The sequence below is a fragment of a genome, unplaced genomic scaffold (assembly GCF_019419815.1).
Source record: "Pyrus x bretschneideri cultivar Hongxiangsu unplaced genomic scaffold, Pyrus_bretschneideri_v1 Contig83, whole genome shotgun sequence".
Lineage (NCBI taxonomy): Eukaryota > Viridiplantae > Streptophyta > Magnoliopsida > Rosales > Rosaceae > Pyrus > Pyrus x bretschneideri.
The window spans coordinates 303,694-322,506 of NW_025999824.1; the positions used below are offsets into that span (position 1 = coordinate 303,694).

The 18,813-nt window shown below is 35.6% G+C and overlaps 1 protein-coding gene and 2 long non-coding RNA genes across 3 annotated transcripts; all 3 read right to left on the reverse strand.

Annotated features, from left to right (window-relative positions):
- Positions 1-258: 258 nt before the first annotated feature.
- LOC103934779 lies at positions 259-4,469 on the reverse strand. Its single transcript, XM_009344524.2, has 3 exons — positions 3,738-4,469; positions 3,470-3,653; positions 259-3,332 (listed from the first exon to the last, which is right to left on the reverse strand). The coding sequence occupies exons 1-3, from the start codon at positions 4,467-4,469 to the stop codon at positions 259-261; spliced, it is 3,990 nt and encodes a 1,329-aa protein (XP_009342799.2).
- A 1,714-nt stretch (positions 4,470-6,183) lies between these two features.
- Positions 6,184-8,191, reverse strand: LOC125473329. The gene is made up of 6 exons (XR_007255243.1): positions 8,104-8,191; positions 7,793-7,876; positions 7,530-7,589; positions 7,198-7,263; positions 6,679-6,746; positions 6,184-6,572 (listed from the first exon to the last, which is right to left on the reverse strand). It is a non-coding gene; the product is annotated as an uncharacterized LOC125473329 (long non-coding RNA).
- Positions 8,192-9,502: 1,311 nt separating this feature from the next.
- On the reverse strand, positions 9,503-10,776 carry LOC125473370. Its single transcript, XR_007255278.1, has 2 exons — positions 10,408-10,776; positions 9,503-10,263 (listed from the first exon to the last, which is right to left on the reverse strand). It is a non-coding gene; the product is annotated as an uncharacterized LOC125473370 (long non-coding RNA).
- Positions 10,777-18,813: the final 8,037 nt, after the last annotated feature.

The following is an 18,813-nucleotide window of genomic DNA, read 5'->3' on the forward strand; positions in this document are numbered from 1 at the left end:
AAAAAAAAAAGTAATAAATAACAGAGAAGATCCTTATAACTTAGTTGCAACTAAAAATTAAATAAAAAGTATAAAAACAATCCGAGAAATTTAATTGACCTTGATACACATGACACCAAAAAATATAATGAACTCATATCATTCCGTCCTGTTGAAAATTTAATGCGTTTGGTTAAAATCAAATATTAGCATTATTTGTAATTGAAGTGCATTAAAAGTTGAAAAAGGGAATTAAACATTAAAAGAAAGAATGTAACCTTATGTTGAATTCGAGGGAAGCAAAATATCTTTGTACACAACATTTCTTGTGAAGACTCCTTCGTTACCGTGTAACTCTCCTTTCTTTACCAAGACTTTTGTTGTAGACGCTGAAACTCCTCTTGATAAAGCCACGTACAATTGTCCATGACTGAATACGTGATCTGGTAGATAAATACCCACATTTGGTCTTGTCTGCCCTTGTGATTTATTTATAGTTAGTGCAAAACTCAATTTCACTGGAAACTGTTTCCTCATCATTTCGAATGGGAGTCCTGCGCTTTCTGTGGTCTTTAAAGAGATTCTTGGTAAAAACACTCTAGTTCCAGCAAATTGTCCAGATAAGATTTCGGCATCAATTAGATTATTGTAAGCTCCATGGCAAGCCAGTCTTGTACCATTGCACAACCCCATCTTCGGATCGATATTTCTCAAAAGCATTATCGGGGCACCTTTTTTCAAAGTTAACTGATGAGGGGGCATTCCACCAGGTGAGATTGAATTCAAGAATTCTTGTTGATACAAATTTCTCACATCGTCCTCAACTGAATCGAAAGAGTATAAGATATGTTCAATCCCCGGAAATTTATCGATGATCATTTTATTGATTTTGTCAGCATCCTCATTTTTTGGTGTTATAATTGCTCTTTCCACCAAGTATCTTGCATCACATACATGACATTCCAAATCGGGGAAAACTTCATTAACCAATTGGACAATGGATTCTTCACCATTCCATGGAATAACCATAGATGATGGTAATTGCATCATGTCGTCTATCATAGTTTCTTGTTCCCCATTACCAACATGAAGTAAGAACTCTGAAAAGTTTTGATCATTGATGGATCTCATGTTATGCCTAAGACGAATGATTTTCACGTGTTCCCAAAATGAAGCATTAATCATACTTGCTTGCATCAATTCAGATCTTGTACCTTTTGGAACAACTGGAAGAACTTGTCGAAAATCTCCTCCAAAGATTATGACCTTTCCTCCATATGGTAGGTCAACGCCCATTATATCTTTGAACGTTCGATCGAGAGCCTCAAATGCAAACCTGTGTGCCATTGGTGCTTCATCCCAAACAACAGCTGATGTTTTTCTTATCAATTCTGCCAAATCTGACTGGATACTAATAGAACATGTGGAAGATGCATCTGGACTGAGGGGAATTTTAAATCTAGAGTGTGCTGTCCTTCCACCTGGTAATATGGTTGCTGCAATTCCAGATGTTGCTGTTGCCAATATAATATGACCCTTACTCCTTAAGGTTGCTAACAAAACACGATATAAGTATGTCTTTCCTGTCCCTCCGGGACCATCCACAAAAAATATGGCATTGTCTCGTTGTTCAATAGCAGACACAATCGAGTTATACGCTGTCATTTGGTCTTCATTTAGATTTTGTACTGCATTGAGGTCTGCTTCAGAGATGTCAAGTGAAACTTCATCTTGTATTATCCTTGGAATTGTGTTGTCTCTAACACAATCTTGTGTTATTTGTGGTAAATCGTAATCAGATACAGACTTACTATGTTGCACTAATAGTCCGTTCAAGTCTTGCAAAAGCTTGTTCAAGATAGAAGTATTATTTGTGGTACTTGAAACAGAATAATCTTCCACCATAAATGAATGAAATTCATCCCATAATCTTCTTACTCCATGTGGCTCACAATAAACTAAGATGGTAACAAACAACCTTCGCAAAGCTGACGGCATGCGAATGTTAGTGGCTTCACAGAGACACTGTCTGATGCTATCATCATCTTCTAGCAAACCTCGTTGTTCCACTGCCTTCTTAAATGTTGGTTGTACAATGTCATTGACTGTTCTTAAGTTCTCAAATGATGTTGGTCCTCTAACATGATTAAGAAGGATGCGTAAGTAGAATTTTTCACCCTCATTCGGCGAGACTGCATATATCCGGCCAATAACTTTATGGTTATTCATCCTCTCACTCCAGAGTTTATCTCTTTGACTCCATTTGAACCGTTCAGGGAATTCCCGGTATAAGTATTGTCTTGCTTCCGGGCAAGTGGTATTCTTGGTAAAAAACTCTGTCAGCATAGTCATCGAGTTAGTGTCATCTGCCAAAATATCTGCTACTCTTTGGTGAGGGTAAAAATGAATAGTTTGTCCTTCAGGAAGATGAATTTGTAATCGTTCCACCGATGGATAAAGTCGATTAGTTACAAATTTGAATATTCTCCATAAAGCTTCAGGTGCACAAACCCATCTTGCATCAACAAACTGCTTTATTTCATCTTGAATAGGTTCATGATGGACTTCAAAAGCTACTCGGTCGGGACCTTTGTAAACATATTTGTACAGATACTTAACACTCTTAATGCTGCAACAAATCTCAACATTAATATGACAATCATATCTGAGGAGTAGCCATGAGTTGTACGGAATGACCCACCGATTATCCACCATTATACGTGCATTATGATCTAATGGGATTGGATCATGATTGTCTCTTCTACGATAGACTGGATAAGAATCATTTCCTTGAACTGTAGTTGGTGCAAATGGCTTAGGATAATTTCGTTTACAGCTACCACGTTTCATACAGGGTGATCGTGAATTGTGTATTCCACATGGACCATGTATCATATGCCTTAAGACGGCACCATACAATTCAGGCTCTTCATTTGGATTTGGTATTTCATCCCGTACCACCTGATCATAATCATCTGGACTATTAAGCTTATCATTTTCTTCTAACATGAGAAGCATGTGAACATGGGGGAGACCGCGCTTTTGAAACTCAATGACATATACATATGCAAGAACTTTGCCTAAAACACCTTTTTTTATAACATCATTCTTCAACTCTTCAAATTTTGCACGAAAAACCCTTGTAAGCAAATCTGGTCGATCTTGTGGTGTTTGGCCAGGTAGTAGCTCATCACTTATTTCTTCCCAAGTTGGATTACATGTCATTGTTAGGAAAATGTCTGGTCTTCCATATTTTTGAACCAAAGTCATTGCATCTTGATACCTTTGATACATGTCTCGGGGACTACCAACAAAAGATGATGGTAATATAGTCCTACGACGACCGACGTCTCCTGTATTTGTTTTGTTATAAGTCGTTAATAAATCTAAATATGTTGTTTTGTTTCAACCCTTTAATAAGTCTCATTTAATGTGACAGAACATGAACTTAAAGAATATATGTTTTATTATAAACTGATTAGCTTCATACCTGCATTATTTTGTCCTGCAATTAATGAGTCTTGCAGTCCTCGATAAAATTCAGATCGAATTGTGTGTTGATTATTACGCATCCATCTAAGCTTTTGTGATTCGATCTTGACGTAGTTATCAACTACATATTGTTGCAATAGGCGGCCACCACGAAGTAGAAGCGATTCGTCATGTTGACGGATCTAAAATGATAAAATTCATTGTTCAACACAATATAAGTTTTAAAAATTAATATTGTATTCATAGAGATGAAGGTCTTAGGTTACCTGAAGAAGATACGAATAATAGTCACAACATGTCACTTTTCTGCTGTTGTTTTTTCGAGTATTCACATCCCATCCATATGTTCCATAAGGTAACAACAATGGATATTGTAAAGGGTCATAGTAGCCGACACAGTCTTTGATACTCTTAAGTTGACCATCTGTAGTTTGCACAACAATATCTCGACCTCTAATGTTTTCTGATCCTTCACCACCTACTATGATTGCAGCAACCTGAGATGCAGATGGTAAACAATATTGTCGTTGATTCGCGAGCTGCTCCTTGATAATCAATCTACAACTTTGCAAATCTTGACGTTGCGCAAGGTGGTGAAATGTTTGCACAAATGGATTATATTGATTCAAGATTTGTTGGATTTTTTCAACCACACCTCTGTTTAGTGCTTCACTTTCTCTCATTCGATTGTCTATTTCATGAGCTGTGTCATATATATACATTTGTAGGAATCTCGGTCTACTATCTCTAATAGGAAAAAGACTTCCAATCTTATGATATATGGAACCTTGAGCACGAAATGTGTAAATACCACGTCTTCCAGTTGCTAGGTTTTCGTCAACATGAACTCCCATTGAAGTGAAGGCAAAAATGTGGTTGTAAGCTCGTATATTCTGCCTAAAATGTCTTCCCTCGGCAGATTGGTTGCAAAAAAGCTCAGTCATTTCAGGAGGGGACGGTGCCAATGGTAGAGCAAGCTTTCCACGTAAGCAACACATTTCAGATGTTTCATGAGAGAACAAACGGGCATGACAATCTGGACATGTGGTTGGATTTGGCATGTGAAATCTTGGGATTTCCATGTTTTCATTAAAGTTTCTAGCACAATTATGAATTGGCCTTCTTCCCATAGTATGATGTCGAGGTGGTACGTCCTCGTTAGGCTGGATCTCATTTTCATTAATGAGATTAAAAGCATCTGCTTAAAAAGGAAACATTAAAGGTGTTTCATGATTTAGAGAGCATAGTTGAAATTGTAGGTATTAATATTCAAAAGCTAATACCTTCATTGATGATGGGCAGATAACAATGACTCATTGGAGTATTCGAACTAAACGATTGCGCTGTTGTATTTTCTGTTATAATCAAATGAAATAGAAGTAAGGTAATAAGTAGTGTTTACAGAAATGATGATATTGATGTTTATCTTTTTCAAAGTTGTACTATGGTAGTTTGTGCGATTACCATTATTAGTGAAACTTTGTATTAGTCCATCCCGAGGCAAGCGTGTCCTATTCGATCGGGCAATTTGCCTTATATGAGTTAAGCGCATTGTTCTTGGAACTTGATTGCTGCTGCCTTCTCCAAACGGCACTATGTTTAGTCGTTCAACATGATTGCTACTGCCTTCATCGAATTGCACTATGTTAGGGTGTTGAACTTGATCGGCATCACCACCAAATAGCATTATGTTTGAGCGTTGAATTTGTTGAACACGATAATTGGATCGTCGCCGTGCTAAATATTTGTGTCTTTGGCTTGAACTCATTGAATTCCGCCTCATACGTTGTTGATCCCGCCATTGCTCTCGTTGGCTTTGTGTCTCATCAGTAACATATGCATTTTGTTGCTCTAAACCAAGAAACGTAATGGTGCACGAAAAATATTAGTAAGCATAGAATATTATTTAAGTACCTACATACGTATTTTTTTTTCCTTTTGTTTTTGTAATTGAATCATTGGTATACATTACGTTTTTTTTTTATTTTCGTTTGATTGAGACTGCCTAGGTCACATAATAAGTGGCAGAGGAAGAAGAAAACAAAGAAAAAGTGAATGTTTTGTATTTTGAGCTATTTTCTCTTTAAAGTCTGTAGATTTTAGTGATCAGAAAAGCAAAAACTGTGGATTGTTTTGGATGCCAGACCTTGGATGAATAGTATTGTTTATTTTAATTGATCACAGAAAAGAAAAAACTCATTTTTTTTGGATGAGAGTGGTTTTCTTCTTGCCGTTTTCGGATGAAAATGAATGCAACGCCAATATCTCTGAATCTAGGGTTTACTAAAATTTAGTGAATTTCATGCACTGAATCATTGATTTATGATTTCATTTCTCTGATTTGGGTTGTGCTTTTTGCTTCCTTTGATTTTGCATCTGTATAATTATGTGCTGCATGTTTTTGTTTAACTTCACAATTTTTTCCATTTAGTATCGATGTACTATATCTTTATGTGATGTTATTTTTATATTTTTCTCTTGACTATTATAGTTGAACTGTTATTCCAAGTTTACATAATATTCCTTTCCTTATTTGTTTATTTTTATTTATTTTTTTAATTTTTATTTATTTATTTATTTTTCTTGTTTGGAGTACTTGTTAAAACGTTGGTCACTATGGTAAATATATACAATCCAAATGTTGAAATTATTATAGACATAACAGAATTATTAAATGGATGTTTGCATTGATAGTACAAAAAGGCAATGACAACTTAGAATCACTGATTTGTTCAATCTTATTATATTTGTCTTAATAATTTGTCTTAATAATTTGTACAAAAATGTTAATACAACATACGAATTGAATAGAGACAAAAAAATAAGAAATCATAGTTACCCGCAGATGTCGGTCCTATGTTTTCTTGGTTTACTTCTGTTTGATTTTGGACTATATTGATTGAGTTCAAGCGGGTTTGATAATTGGCACGTCGTCGTATTGAAATTCGAGCCCGCTGTGATGAATTCATAGATTGTCGTCTTTGTCTTTGTTGATTGCTCCTATGATTTTGCCTTTGTTGATTATTCCTACGATACCTTGGGTCTGACTGTTGAAAATTGTGAACATTTGTTTGTCCAAAGTCAACTTCTTCATTGCCAACCTACATTGAGAAATTGCTAAACAGAATGAATTTTATTTTATTTTTGAAAAAGAAGAAAAAATATATCATCTGTACAAAAGAGGAATAATGCAGATAAGGTAACAACCTCTGACATATCGCTTCTATCAATTCCCTCCATACTTGATATGTTGTAGTCCTCCAAAAATCTTAAAACTGAAATTTCAATTTGATGATTCTTAATAAAGGTAAAATTGAAGAAAAATATGAAAACATAAAAAAAAAATTAAGCTTACATCCATTATATATAGTTGAACCATAAATCATAAGGCAAAGGGAAAATACCCTCTCTCTCTCTCTCTCTCCCTCTCTCTCTCTCTCTCTCTCTCTAATGGATGACCATTCTTGTCATCCCTTTCTATTTCATCTCTGGCAGGGAAAGTAGCCTATTCTGTTTTGGACGTACATGCTTAATATTGATCACGATGATGTTGAAATCACTCAAGTACGAAAAATGTAAAGTCTTATCTCATGTGAAGATTAATTAGAGTTTTGTTCTAAAGTAGGCATAAAAAGGTGATGCCTTTGACAACATTCAAAGTAAATATTAAACATGTTGTGCGATTGTCTACCATCTAACAAATTAAGAGTGAAATGAAGGAAGTACCTTAGTAATGCAGTAATTCTGTTTGTATCTCTGTTTAAATGCTCCACTAATTCAATGCACCAAAGCCTATTTAACCAAAAAGAAATGAGCAGAATGTAGATAGGGAATTGATATTAGTAATGCAAACCACCCACTACCGATTAATAGTCCATGTTTGTAATCCTTATTTAAGCTTGACAGGACAAAAACAAATGAGTTTGAGATTTGAGTATAAAAGATTAAGATTGAGAGTTGAAATGTTGTACCGAGCAAGACTCTTTCTCGACCTGACATTATGCTGTTGTAACAATTATGCCAGTAGAAAACAAACAGCAAGAGAAGAAGATACCTACCACTGGAGATAACTTTTATTTGAAAACACCTCTTGGACCCGCTCTCACCCGAATGTATTTCTGGCATATTGAAAACAACAGAAAAGAACATTCCTATTAATTTCACTACCTGTGATAATAAAAAATGAAACAGATAACAAATTTTATAACAAATGTTGGTCTGCAGAAGCATCACATATTACTGATGATTATTCTTAGGGGTGGATCATTTAAACATATTTGAACGATCATCCAAATATTGGTTGGATGATCGAAAATTTTACCTCTGGAGGGATACTTGGATATGCATTAAGTTTGATAAGCATCAGTTCACGTTCTACTTGTGGCTCCCTTGAGAAGTCTTCGACCTAATAAAGCAGAATTATAAGTGAAGATAATGCAGAAACTACCAAAAGGTTTTACACGAAATACTAAAGACATCCACTAATTATAAACAAACCACCGAAATTAGGACTTAAATTTAAACTCAATCAAAGCTAAAAGGAATATCAAAGTTTATTCAAACTTAAAAAATAGAATGAAAACATATACTTAAAATTTGATGTTAACAAATCCCTAATTTTAGATCACTTACCTTTAGTGCAAAAATCCTTGAAACAGAAATGGAAAGATGACGAAACGTGAAAGCACAATACTTCGAAACCCTTTTTTTTCACAACTTGCAGAGTTGAAAATGTTCAAACACCTGCATTTGTCAAAGGAATTGATCACATTATATCCACTGAAAAAAATTGTTTTTCAGAGACTATATAAACTTTTGTTTTTTAATAGCTCTAAAGTAAATTAGTCACACAAAAACGATAAATAAATTAGGCCAACACTATTAGTAACCCAAAAAAATTGCAGAAAAATCTACAAAATAGCAAGACATGAGAAATATCTGTGCATAAGAGAGAGTGAGTGTTTAACATATATCATATACCCATGGCGAAACACAAATAGAAAGTTTTCCTTTCAGTTTTGCAGCTATTCTCCCGGTTGGCCTTGGCCTCAATGAATCGTGACATTAAAAGTGGACCATAGCTTGGTTTTCTTATGAGCTACATGACGGACACAGATTAACACGTCATGACACAACTTAATGATCTAACCGATCCTACACTTTCTTGCAGAATGCCAGGCAGCAAGATTCAACAGATTAATGTTATTATATTCAATACCGCAAACCAAATTGTAAAGTGAACTCTAAAAAGTAAGGCCTATGCTAGACATTTGTATTATATAGCAACTTCATTTCCATCACAGAGTACACATCATTGAACAAACTAAGAAGATACCTGTTGTAAATCCAGAAGCTTTCTTTCAAGATCTTTAACAGCATCGTGTCGCTCTTGAATTTTGGCCAAAGTGTCCATTATCTACAATTTGATACACAATTTTGGACCTGATCAATCTTAATCAGAAAATTAAGTGTTTCAACAACCCAAGCTAGAAGAGTTAGGAGCTTAAAATTAATTGTTCAAGATGTCAAAAAATTTGTCAAGTTTGTGAGAGAATGCACAATTTCGATAGTAAAAAGTGTTTATTTGGGGGTAGAGAATAAAAAAGGAAATTTGACAAACCTGGCCTCCACCTTGTTCTTGGATTGCCATCCAGAAAATATGTTCACTGTATTGTGTGTCGATTAATCTTTCAATTGTCTGTACGATGTTAAATAATTAGAAACTGAGCTTTCACATTGGTATAGATATACCGTAATTTCAACAGTGCAATAAGTTTTACCTCTTCATCAGCTCTTATGCTCGTTACTGACATTCACAAAATGCAAGAGAAATAAACTATAAAATCAGATCATAGAAATTCAAGTAGAAGCTCCACATATAGCAACCACTGATGAGTGGCAAGTGAGGGATTCAAACTTGTAAAAACTCGCCTCTCGACAACATCACAATACTCTTGATGGATGGTGTCCCTTAGAGTCTGCATGTTTTAAGTTAAAGAGTAACACTATTTTATCGATTAAAATTTGCATGTAACACCTCAAAAATATTAAGATTATATGGTATGGAGTCAGACATGGCGAAAAATATAAAATTTACAGCAGAAAGATGCTTAGAAGCATCCAATATGAGAACTGGTCTGCCGTTAACATCAAGAAATTCGTGTACATTAGTTTTTTCTGTTTCGGCTATACCCTGCACTCAATCACAGGATTAGGGAAGTACCAAAACACACTGAAATAGTATGGCCACTGATTCATCCTACTCTCTCTCCCTCTCTAAAGCTTTTGCTCTGATATTTTGACACATGAAACCTGCAATTTTGCGTTCTGGGTAGTTTTTGAACATGAAAAATGAATGCCATATGAAGGTCTTGTGAAGAATTTTGGGTTGTTTTGATTTTGGTTTTGGTTTTTTGTGGGATTGTTAAAATGTCTCAGAATTCTGATACAATGAGAGGAATCCCACCTGGGATTTTGCTGATTAGAAGCATTAGAGGCAAAGACTGGAGTCTTTCTACATATAGATATGTGATTTTGCTTGTTACTTTCATAGCGTATACATGTTACCATGCATCTAGAAAACCCAGTAGTATAGTTATGTGAATTGAAAAAGACCAAAGCATATTTAAGATTATACCAACAAATTATATCCACAAATTATGCAATTGGAGTTTCTGGGTAACTTTAAATTCCCCAAAAAGCAATCTAAAATACCAAAATCAGTGACAAACTACAAAGCCAACATAAAAAAAAACGAAAACTTACGGAAGAGTTCGACTTTGTAGTCCCAATCTGCAAGGGAAAAAGAAAATGAAAAGAGTAGAAAACACACAATCTCACCCATTGAGTAAGGTAGTCACTATTCCCAAACTAACTGACAGAAAAAAAAAAAACCCAGAAAAATACCCTAGTTTTTTAAATTGGAAAGTTGGGTACCTTCGAATGGCACTGAAGGCGACGGGGAGTAGGTGGAGGAGACAGAATTGCTAATATCACTTCTTGTTTTGGGTAGCAATATCACAAAAACATCAAATTTTGCATCCAAAATATAATCTCCGAGAAGAAAACTGATTCTTTTCCTCCGGGAAGAACGGGTGTGGTTCTTGAGATGAGTCAAAGAGTTTCAAAGAATTCCTCCGGGTGTGGTTCTTGTGTGGGACGATTCTTTAACCATTTCACTCCTCTGCAAGCCTACAACAATCGAACACCCAAAAATACCAAATGCCTTCAAAACATTATCGCAAAACATAATATAACCCAAACAAACTCCAATTAAACCCTAGTTCTGATCAGTCTACCTTCAAATCCAAATTTGTCCCAATTCCCAAATCCAAATCCAACAAAAAAATGCTCATTAGAAAGCTTAGGTTCAAACCTTAACACCCATCAAAATCTCACTAAAATTATATCCACAAATTATGCAATTGGAGTTTCTGGGTAACTTTAAATTCCCCAAAAAGCAATCTAAAATACCAAAATCAGTGACAAACTACAAAGCCAACAAAAAAAAAAACGAAAACTTAAGAAAATGAAAAGAGTAGAAAACACACAATCTCACCCATTGAGTAAGGTAGTCACTATTCCCAAACTAACTGACAGAAAAAAAAAAACCCAGAAAAATACCCTAGTTTTTTAAATTGGAAAGTTGGGTACCTTCGAATGGCACTGAAGGCGACGGGGAGTAGGTGGAGGAGACAGAATTGCTAATATCACTTCTTGTTTTGGGTAGCAATATCACAAAAACATCAAATTTTGCATCCAAAATATAATCTCCGAGAAGAAAACTGATTCTTTTCCTCCGGGAAGAACGGGTGTGGTTCTTGAGATGAGTCAAAGAGTTTCAAAGAATTCCTCCGGGTGTGGTTCTTGTGTGGGACGACGACAGTTTCTTTTGCTCCCATCACGCGGATTCTTCTCGCAAGATAGTGGGAAGAAAACTGCTTCTAATGTTTTGTTAATTTATTTTTTTTATGACAAAATTATCCCTGCTATTTTGTTTCTATTATTTTCAGTTAGTTTTGGTTTTTTTTGTTTGAGGGGCTTTATAGTCCAATTTTTTTTGGTGAAGCCTTGAGACACCAAAATTGATTGCTGGCTTTCTAATATTAAAGTCTTTAATATTAGAAAGCCAGCAATCAACTTTGGTGTCTCAAGGCTTCACCAAAAAATTCTAGACTAAAATAACCCTCAAACAAAAAAAAACAAAAACCGACACAATAAAATACATTAAAAAACTCATGGACATTTTTGTCAGAATACAAAAATATAAAATTTGTTTTATTAACAGAAAAAGAAAAAGAAACAGATAACTCCTCCATTTTAGGAGAGAGAACAACCAACGTGGGGAGAAAAATCTTCAGGATTAGCACGTTTAATTTTCAAACTGCATAGCAGTTTCCATACAACCCACGTCTATCTTCTATTCCCCCATTTTCTGATCAAACTTCTTCCTCACACAATTCCACGTACAACTCTATTCATTCTGTTTTCTAACTGCAGCCTACCACTCCATATTCTCTCCTTCTTTCACTACTATTTCTCTACAGGTTTCAGTTCTCACCCATTTGCATGCTAAGAATGTACACAAATCGGTAAGTCTCTCTCCCGCACATTTCCAAACCTTTTGTTTGTATTTCAAGCTATAATATTATTACTATTATTATATTTTCTTCTTCTATATATATAGATAAGGTGTTTCACTTCATTGGTTTGTATATTAGCAATTTTTATATATTTGTAACCGTATGATAGGATTACAAATGGTAACGATTTCACTAAATCTCTCTGGCTTTAATTCTTTGTTGTTTTATCCTTTCTGTGTGAGATTCTATCTTATTATTTATAATCCCTGCATTCTTATTCATGTGCTTATAACAACCATTTATTGATTATTATTTTTCTTGCAGTTCCAAGCTTTTGATGAATTAAGGCCAAATCTCACGATCTCCCTCCTTATCCTGCTTTCTTTCAATTTCTTGGTATGCAATATTTCTTTGCCGGGATTTTTTATAATATTATTACTATTATTATATTTTCTTCTTCTATATATATAAATACAAAAGGCAAAAATTTTGAAATAACCATAATCCAAAAATACTCTTACATGATTCAGATTTAAAAAAAAAAAATTATTTCAATAAACCATGAATTCTCAACGCCCCAGATTAACCGTGAATTGCACTAATTAACCCTCAGATTTTCCTAACGTTATTGAATTGGATGATTGCATACGACAACCCAAAACATTCCCCACAAGTCCCCTACATGATTGCATAATAGAGATACAAGCAAGAATCATTAAGTTCTATGAAAACCATAAGCATTGACGAAGCACTTGTTACTATGATTGCATGAAACTTATGCCAAGAATTTACTTAACGCGATTGAGATCATCAACCTTTACTACTTGTGAATATAATTCCATAACGATTAGGTGAAATTTCCTTATATCCTAGCATCCAATTTATGCATGATAATTAAGCGTGCACTCTCAACCAACACACACACAAATCAATGTAATTCACATAGATAAGTAAATTGAATTCACAACTTATGAAACGCAATTAGAAGTAATCAAATCATATTGCAAGCATAAACATGTGTTTCGAATCCCCCCCTAGCCAAGGGGGGGTTTAGTTCCTCATACGCACGAAACAAAGAGAATTGAAATTAAACATTGAAATCAAAGGAAAAGAAACACCTAGAAATTCCAGCGACGTGAACTTGAATTGCATGAACTTCCGAGCTTCCTTCTCCTCCTCCTTGGTGCGGCAAGGGTCTAGGGACAGGTTTTAGGGCCTTAGGTGTATGGATGTATGGTTATGGAGGGATGTAGTAGTGTTTAGGGGAAGGGGATGGTGCGGCAAAGGTCTAAAACTAGGGAAAGGGGTGTTTGGTGGCTGCGGAAAGGGTGTGGAGAGGTTTGGACGAATTTCTGGAATGAATGAATGTGTATGAGAGGTGGTGATCTGATCTAGGGGTTAATATGAGTATTTATAGGCACTTAAAACCCTAGGGTAATCAGATATGGACTTGAATAACCCAAATCCACTAGGAAATAGGCTTAGAAATCAGAAATAGAGAGGGATAATGCTTCCTAGGTGTGGCAGGTATGGGATAAGGTGATAAGGTTTCTAGAATGCCTTGCAAGGCAAGGGAAATCAGATTTCTAGAAGGGTTTGGGCGCCACCTTTGTAGGAGATAAGATAAGGTTCCTAAAATCATGCTTTAAGTGCCAAATTTGTAGGGAAAAAGAGATAAGGGTGCAGCACCTTCTTAGGGATAATGTTTAGGGCTTCTAGAAAGCCTAAAACTAAGGGGAATTGGATAAAACCCACGGCAAGGATAGGATAGGGCATCTAAGGCTTCTAGAAACCCTCCAAGATAAGGTAAAGTGCATGGCATCCCTATAGGATTAGGATAAGGTGTCCTAAATGGATAAGGACTCTTCATTGTACTTGGAAACTTTGCCTATTAGGATTAGGAAACCTTGTCTTCATCATTCCTTCTTCATCTTGGACTCCTTTTCCTTCTTGGACTTGGAAAACTTCTTTGTTGCTTCACTTGAGACCATTTGGATTTTGACTTTCCTACTTCAAGTAGGACACCTTATTTGAGTAGGAATCTTCATTCTTCTAGGAATCCATCTTCAACTAGGAAACCCATTTTCATTAGGGACTTTCCTACTTCAACTAGGAAACCTTGCTCAAGTAGGAAACATCATCTTCAAATCTTCAATTTCGTCCATCCTCTTGGCTCTAAGCATATGAGGTCCATTCCAAGCTCTAATTTGCTCCAAAAGGCTCCAAAATGCATCCTTTTGCATACTTTGCCCTTAAAACCTGAAAATACATAAAACTAGCTTAAAACACTACTTTACTAAGGAAAAACACTATAAATGCACAAGAACAAGCTAAACTAAGGTGCATAAATATGCTCCTATCAAATTCCCCCACACTTAGCTTTTGCTAGTCCTCGAGCAAAACAAAATGAAACAAAGTAAGTAAACGAAGTAAAACGAGTAAAACACAACCTACACCTTCCAACAATCGCCTCAGGGATTTCCAATGCACATGACATGTTAAAAATCATCATTCCCACAGATTTTAGCCATCTTTACGCTTAAGCATTTACTTAATCATAGTCACTACTCATTAGTTCACAAATAACCAATTTAAAACATGATTTGAATGTAGCAACATGCCTTAGAGAATTTCCTCAATTCCTTACTAGATATGCACTCAATTTTCACACAGATTTTCTGACCACACACCCTATACTAGTTATATGTGAGAAGATAGATGTAAATATGAAAACGAATGCTCACATATATGTATGACAAAGAAAGCATTTTTTTGGAGTTAAAAAGCATGTTTATCAATATGATCTCATGAATGGAATGCTACTACTTAGATGCGAGAACCAGTGACACCATATGCTCGTAACAATTTTAAACTCCACAAATTGAAACACATAACACTCAAGATTAAAGTCAAGGGTTGTAACGGGGCTTGGGGTATTGGCTAACAAAGAAAGGTAAAGGATAAAACAAATGTTCTTTAAAGCAATAGTAAGCAAAGTAATGAATTTGACACTTAAACTCTCTTCAAATGGCCGAAATCAATTAGTACACACAAGGGAAGATTCATGTAACATTTAGGGTCAAATTCACTCTTTTGGACCCTTCCTTCAACAACCAACACTTGTGAGTTCATTCTCACTTATTTTTCAACTCTTTTTCTTTCTTTTCAACACTTTTCTATTTTCTTTTGATTTTTCTACGATTTTCTCTTCTTTTCTTCTTTTTTTCTTTTTTTTCTTTTCTTTTTCTCCTTTTTCGTGCCCTATCATCTTCCCCCACACTCGTTTCCTGCCATATATTGACCAAAGGAGTTCACCCTAAGTCGTGCTTTACTATCCTTTAAGAACAAAGGTATGGAAAGTCCTAATCTAGGCTAGGTGAGGATAATGTGGCTAACAACGAAAATAGGCTTAACGAGGCTCAACGGGGTTAAACCTACAAAAACACATGCATGGAATGATGGCTTTTTGGCTATGGTGGTAACTACTAACTTCATCTTGAATTTATGCAATTCAATAACATGTTTTGAATGAAATTGGCATGAGTTCTAGTATTTGGAACTAAATGATGAAACGCCTTCTAAGTAGTAACCAAGCAAAGAATAATGAGATCATGCAACGACTTTAGAAAACAAGAATGCACAGATTTGAACTCTCCAAATAAACGTTTAGGCTCAAGTCTCACAAGGTTGTAGCATTTGTTTGAGTTCCTTCCTTCAAGCATGTTACAAAAACTAATTTTTTCTTTTTGATTACATGTGAAGTCATAAGTTATAACCACAACCAAGCATAAACAAAGAGTAAATCAAACTTCCATCCATGTTAATCATTCTCTTTAACAGTCATGCAATTACAAACCGAATCCTCATCATTGTGTTGGAAGGTACCCTAAGACACAAACAAACACACAAAAACAACTTAAAACAACTCTTTTTGGGTTTTCAAAACAATTTTTTTAATTTTTTTCTGGAATTTTCGGATTTTTAGATCAATAAATACTAAAACACACCAAAACAGCCTAAAAACAGCAAGAAACAACATTTGGAATTATGGTGACAAAACCCTACGAATTTGCATCAAAACACTTTGGTTACCCCCCCCACACTTAAATCAAACATTGTCCTCAATGTTTCAAGCATAGACTCACACAATTAACAAACAAACAAACAAAACAACATCTAACAACCTAACATGGCAAAACTTTGATAAACAAAGTAAGACAAATATAAAAAGCTACCTGTTGAATCCACTAATCAAGCAACAATATGCCACTTCGCCAATCTCTTCCTCCACTTTTCGCAAGCTGGGTCGTGCTCGTCTTCATTAACCTTTCCACTCGCTTCTTGCAATATGTTTGTATCTGTTTCAAAATCAAAATGCACGATAAAAGAGGAAAGTAAGACAAAAAAAATGGGTTAACAAAATGAATCAACTCCCTAGTAAGACGCAAGATAAAAGGGGAAAAGAAATCAAACACTAAGAAGACATAAGAGAAGAAAAAAAAAGTTAAAAACAAAATACAAAATACCTGAGAGACTGAGACAACTTAGTTTATGAGTGGTGGAGAAAGAGAGAAACCAAATGGTAATGACTCATAGCAATTTCAAAAATGACACCACGTCCATCTTCTCCTTCATCGTAAATCTGCAAGCATAACTACGCACTCTGGGGGCGATTGGGAGAACCAAAACAAAAATCAAAAGAAATTATTAACTTTTGGATTTTGAAGTAAACTTAAAATTAAGAAGAAAAAAAACCAAAGCAAATTAAACAAAACCATGCTTAAGATAAAAAAAAAAAAAAGGAATCTCCCAGTAGCCCACTGTAGAACAGCCTTGTTGTAAATTTGTGTGATAGCCAGCAAGGTTCCTGACAACATCCGGAAGACAAAACTTAAACTAAATCAAAATTAAGTGAACAACACAACACGTTAAATAATTTAAATTAGGGTTGGGTTAGAATTGAAAGGAGGGAGAAGGATCGGAGGTGGAGGTGGGGGTGGAGGTGGAGGTGGAGGTGGAGGTGGAGGTGGTGGTGGATCAGCGCGAGCGAAGGTCGGCTTAAGGTTTAGTTGTAGCCAAATATGGGAGCGAGATCTGCTAAACAACAAATTTGATTCAAAGTGGGGAGTTTAAAGCTGCCGGCAATTGCAAATAATTTTCTCTACCCTTCTTTTCCCACGTTGGTTTTTTATTTTCTTATTATCTCTCTCCTATAATGGAGGAGGAGTTTGATCAGCACGTTTCCATTTTTCTCTCTTTATTATCTTTATTAACAAATTTAAGTTTTCTAACAAAATTGCCCTTGTGCTTTTATATGTATCAAATTTTATCAGTTTTAGATTTTTTTTTTTTGGTTTAGGGGTGTTTTAGTCCAAATTTTTTTGGTGAAGCCTTGAGACACCAAAGTAATCTTCTGGCTTTCTCATATTAGAGATGACACCTTGAATATTACCTTTTTAAATGACACAATCCTTAAATCTTATTCTCCAAAATATAAATAAAACTAAATTAACAAAAGATAAATAAAATATAAAAAGACAAACAACCCAAATTATATATGGAACCTTTCGCCCCACCCACACCCATTCATCCCTTCCCCTCACCTCTCAGTTACACCCCGCCCCCCTTCTCTCTCTCTCTCCTCCTCTCACGCTGGAGAAGAACACGGGAAGGCCAACCACTTCACCATCAATTAGATCGGGATCGGCCACACCAAATTCCAGGTTGAGCACTGGGATGCTAGCTGTACCAATTTCATTGGAAAGTAATTTAATAGAAAATTACATATGAAAGGGTGAGACTACGTGGGGTGGGAATGAAGAGAGAGAAACTCTTCTGCTTCATCTTTATTGTTGTGCGATTTTGTTCGCAAGAGTTCATCAACAGTTAAACTAACGGTGGATCGAACACATGTAATATGACTCTATTAACGGAAGCTGAAACGCTTAACTACCAGCAGCCTTGCAACGTGGTTCTGGAAATTTATCTTTTCTTGAAGTTGAATTTGAACTTTTTTTAGTAAATTTTTGGCGTTTGAAGGAACCCCTGTGTTTTGCGAAACAGGACATCGAAATGGAAGTTATGGCTTGAATTGCTGGTTTTGCATTTACGGCAGCTGGTCAGAAGGTGGGCCAGGATTGTAGATATGTTGAAGTTTTTAACGGGCTAAGTTGCTCCGTTAGCGGCAATTATGGAAATTTATATTTGAGCAAGTTGGGCTTTGTAATCCAGCTCATGTATAATTTTGGATCTTTGTCCTTATAATTAAATTTGAGCAACTTTTGATTAAATAATATTTTAGATTGGTTTTTGGTTAAAATAATTTTGATCCAAACCCTTTTCATTAAAATTCCCTTATTTCAAACCAACATAAGATTTTTAGGATACAATATCTGTGACAGCTTGTCCCGGATTTTTCATACCGTAGGGGTGAAATGACGATTTTGCCCCTAGTGGATAATTGTTGTTTGTGTGGTTGCTTTGGGTACTCGGTTGGCTGCATCTCAGCCACACATCCATCTTCATTCTCATCACCCTCTCTTGTTGACCCTCTCTATCCCGTATCCCTGTCTCTCTCTCTCTCTCTCTCTCTCTCTCTCTCTCTCTCTCTCTTCTTCATCAGTTTGTACGGACAAGAACCAAAGTGCTCGAAAACGTGGTAGGTCAAGGAAGAAAACTATACATTTGTGCTCGTGAGGTTCTTAGGAGTTCAACCATACCCATTTCAGGTAAGGGAACCTTCGTTTTCATGTCGAACCTG

Bases quoted from the DNA above. Each gene is read 5' to 3' on its own strand.
- LOC103934779 (XM_009344524.2), bottom strand. From the start codon at position 4,469: ATGTGTTGCTTACGTGGAAAGCTTGCTCTACCATTGGCACCGTCCCCT. The intron at 3,654-3,737 runs GTAACCTAAGAC...TTATCATTTTAG, and splicing joins ATTATTCGTATCTTCTTCAG to ATCCGTCAACATGACGAATC. The intron at 3,333-3,469 runs GTATGAAGCTAA...AAACAAATACAG, and splicing joins TGCAGGACAAAATAATGCAG to GAGACGTCGGTCGTCGTAGG.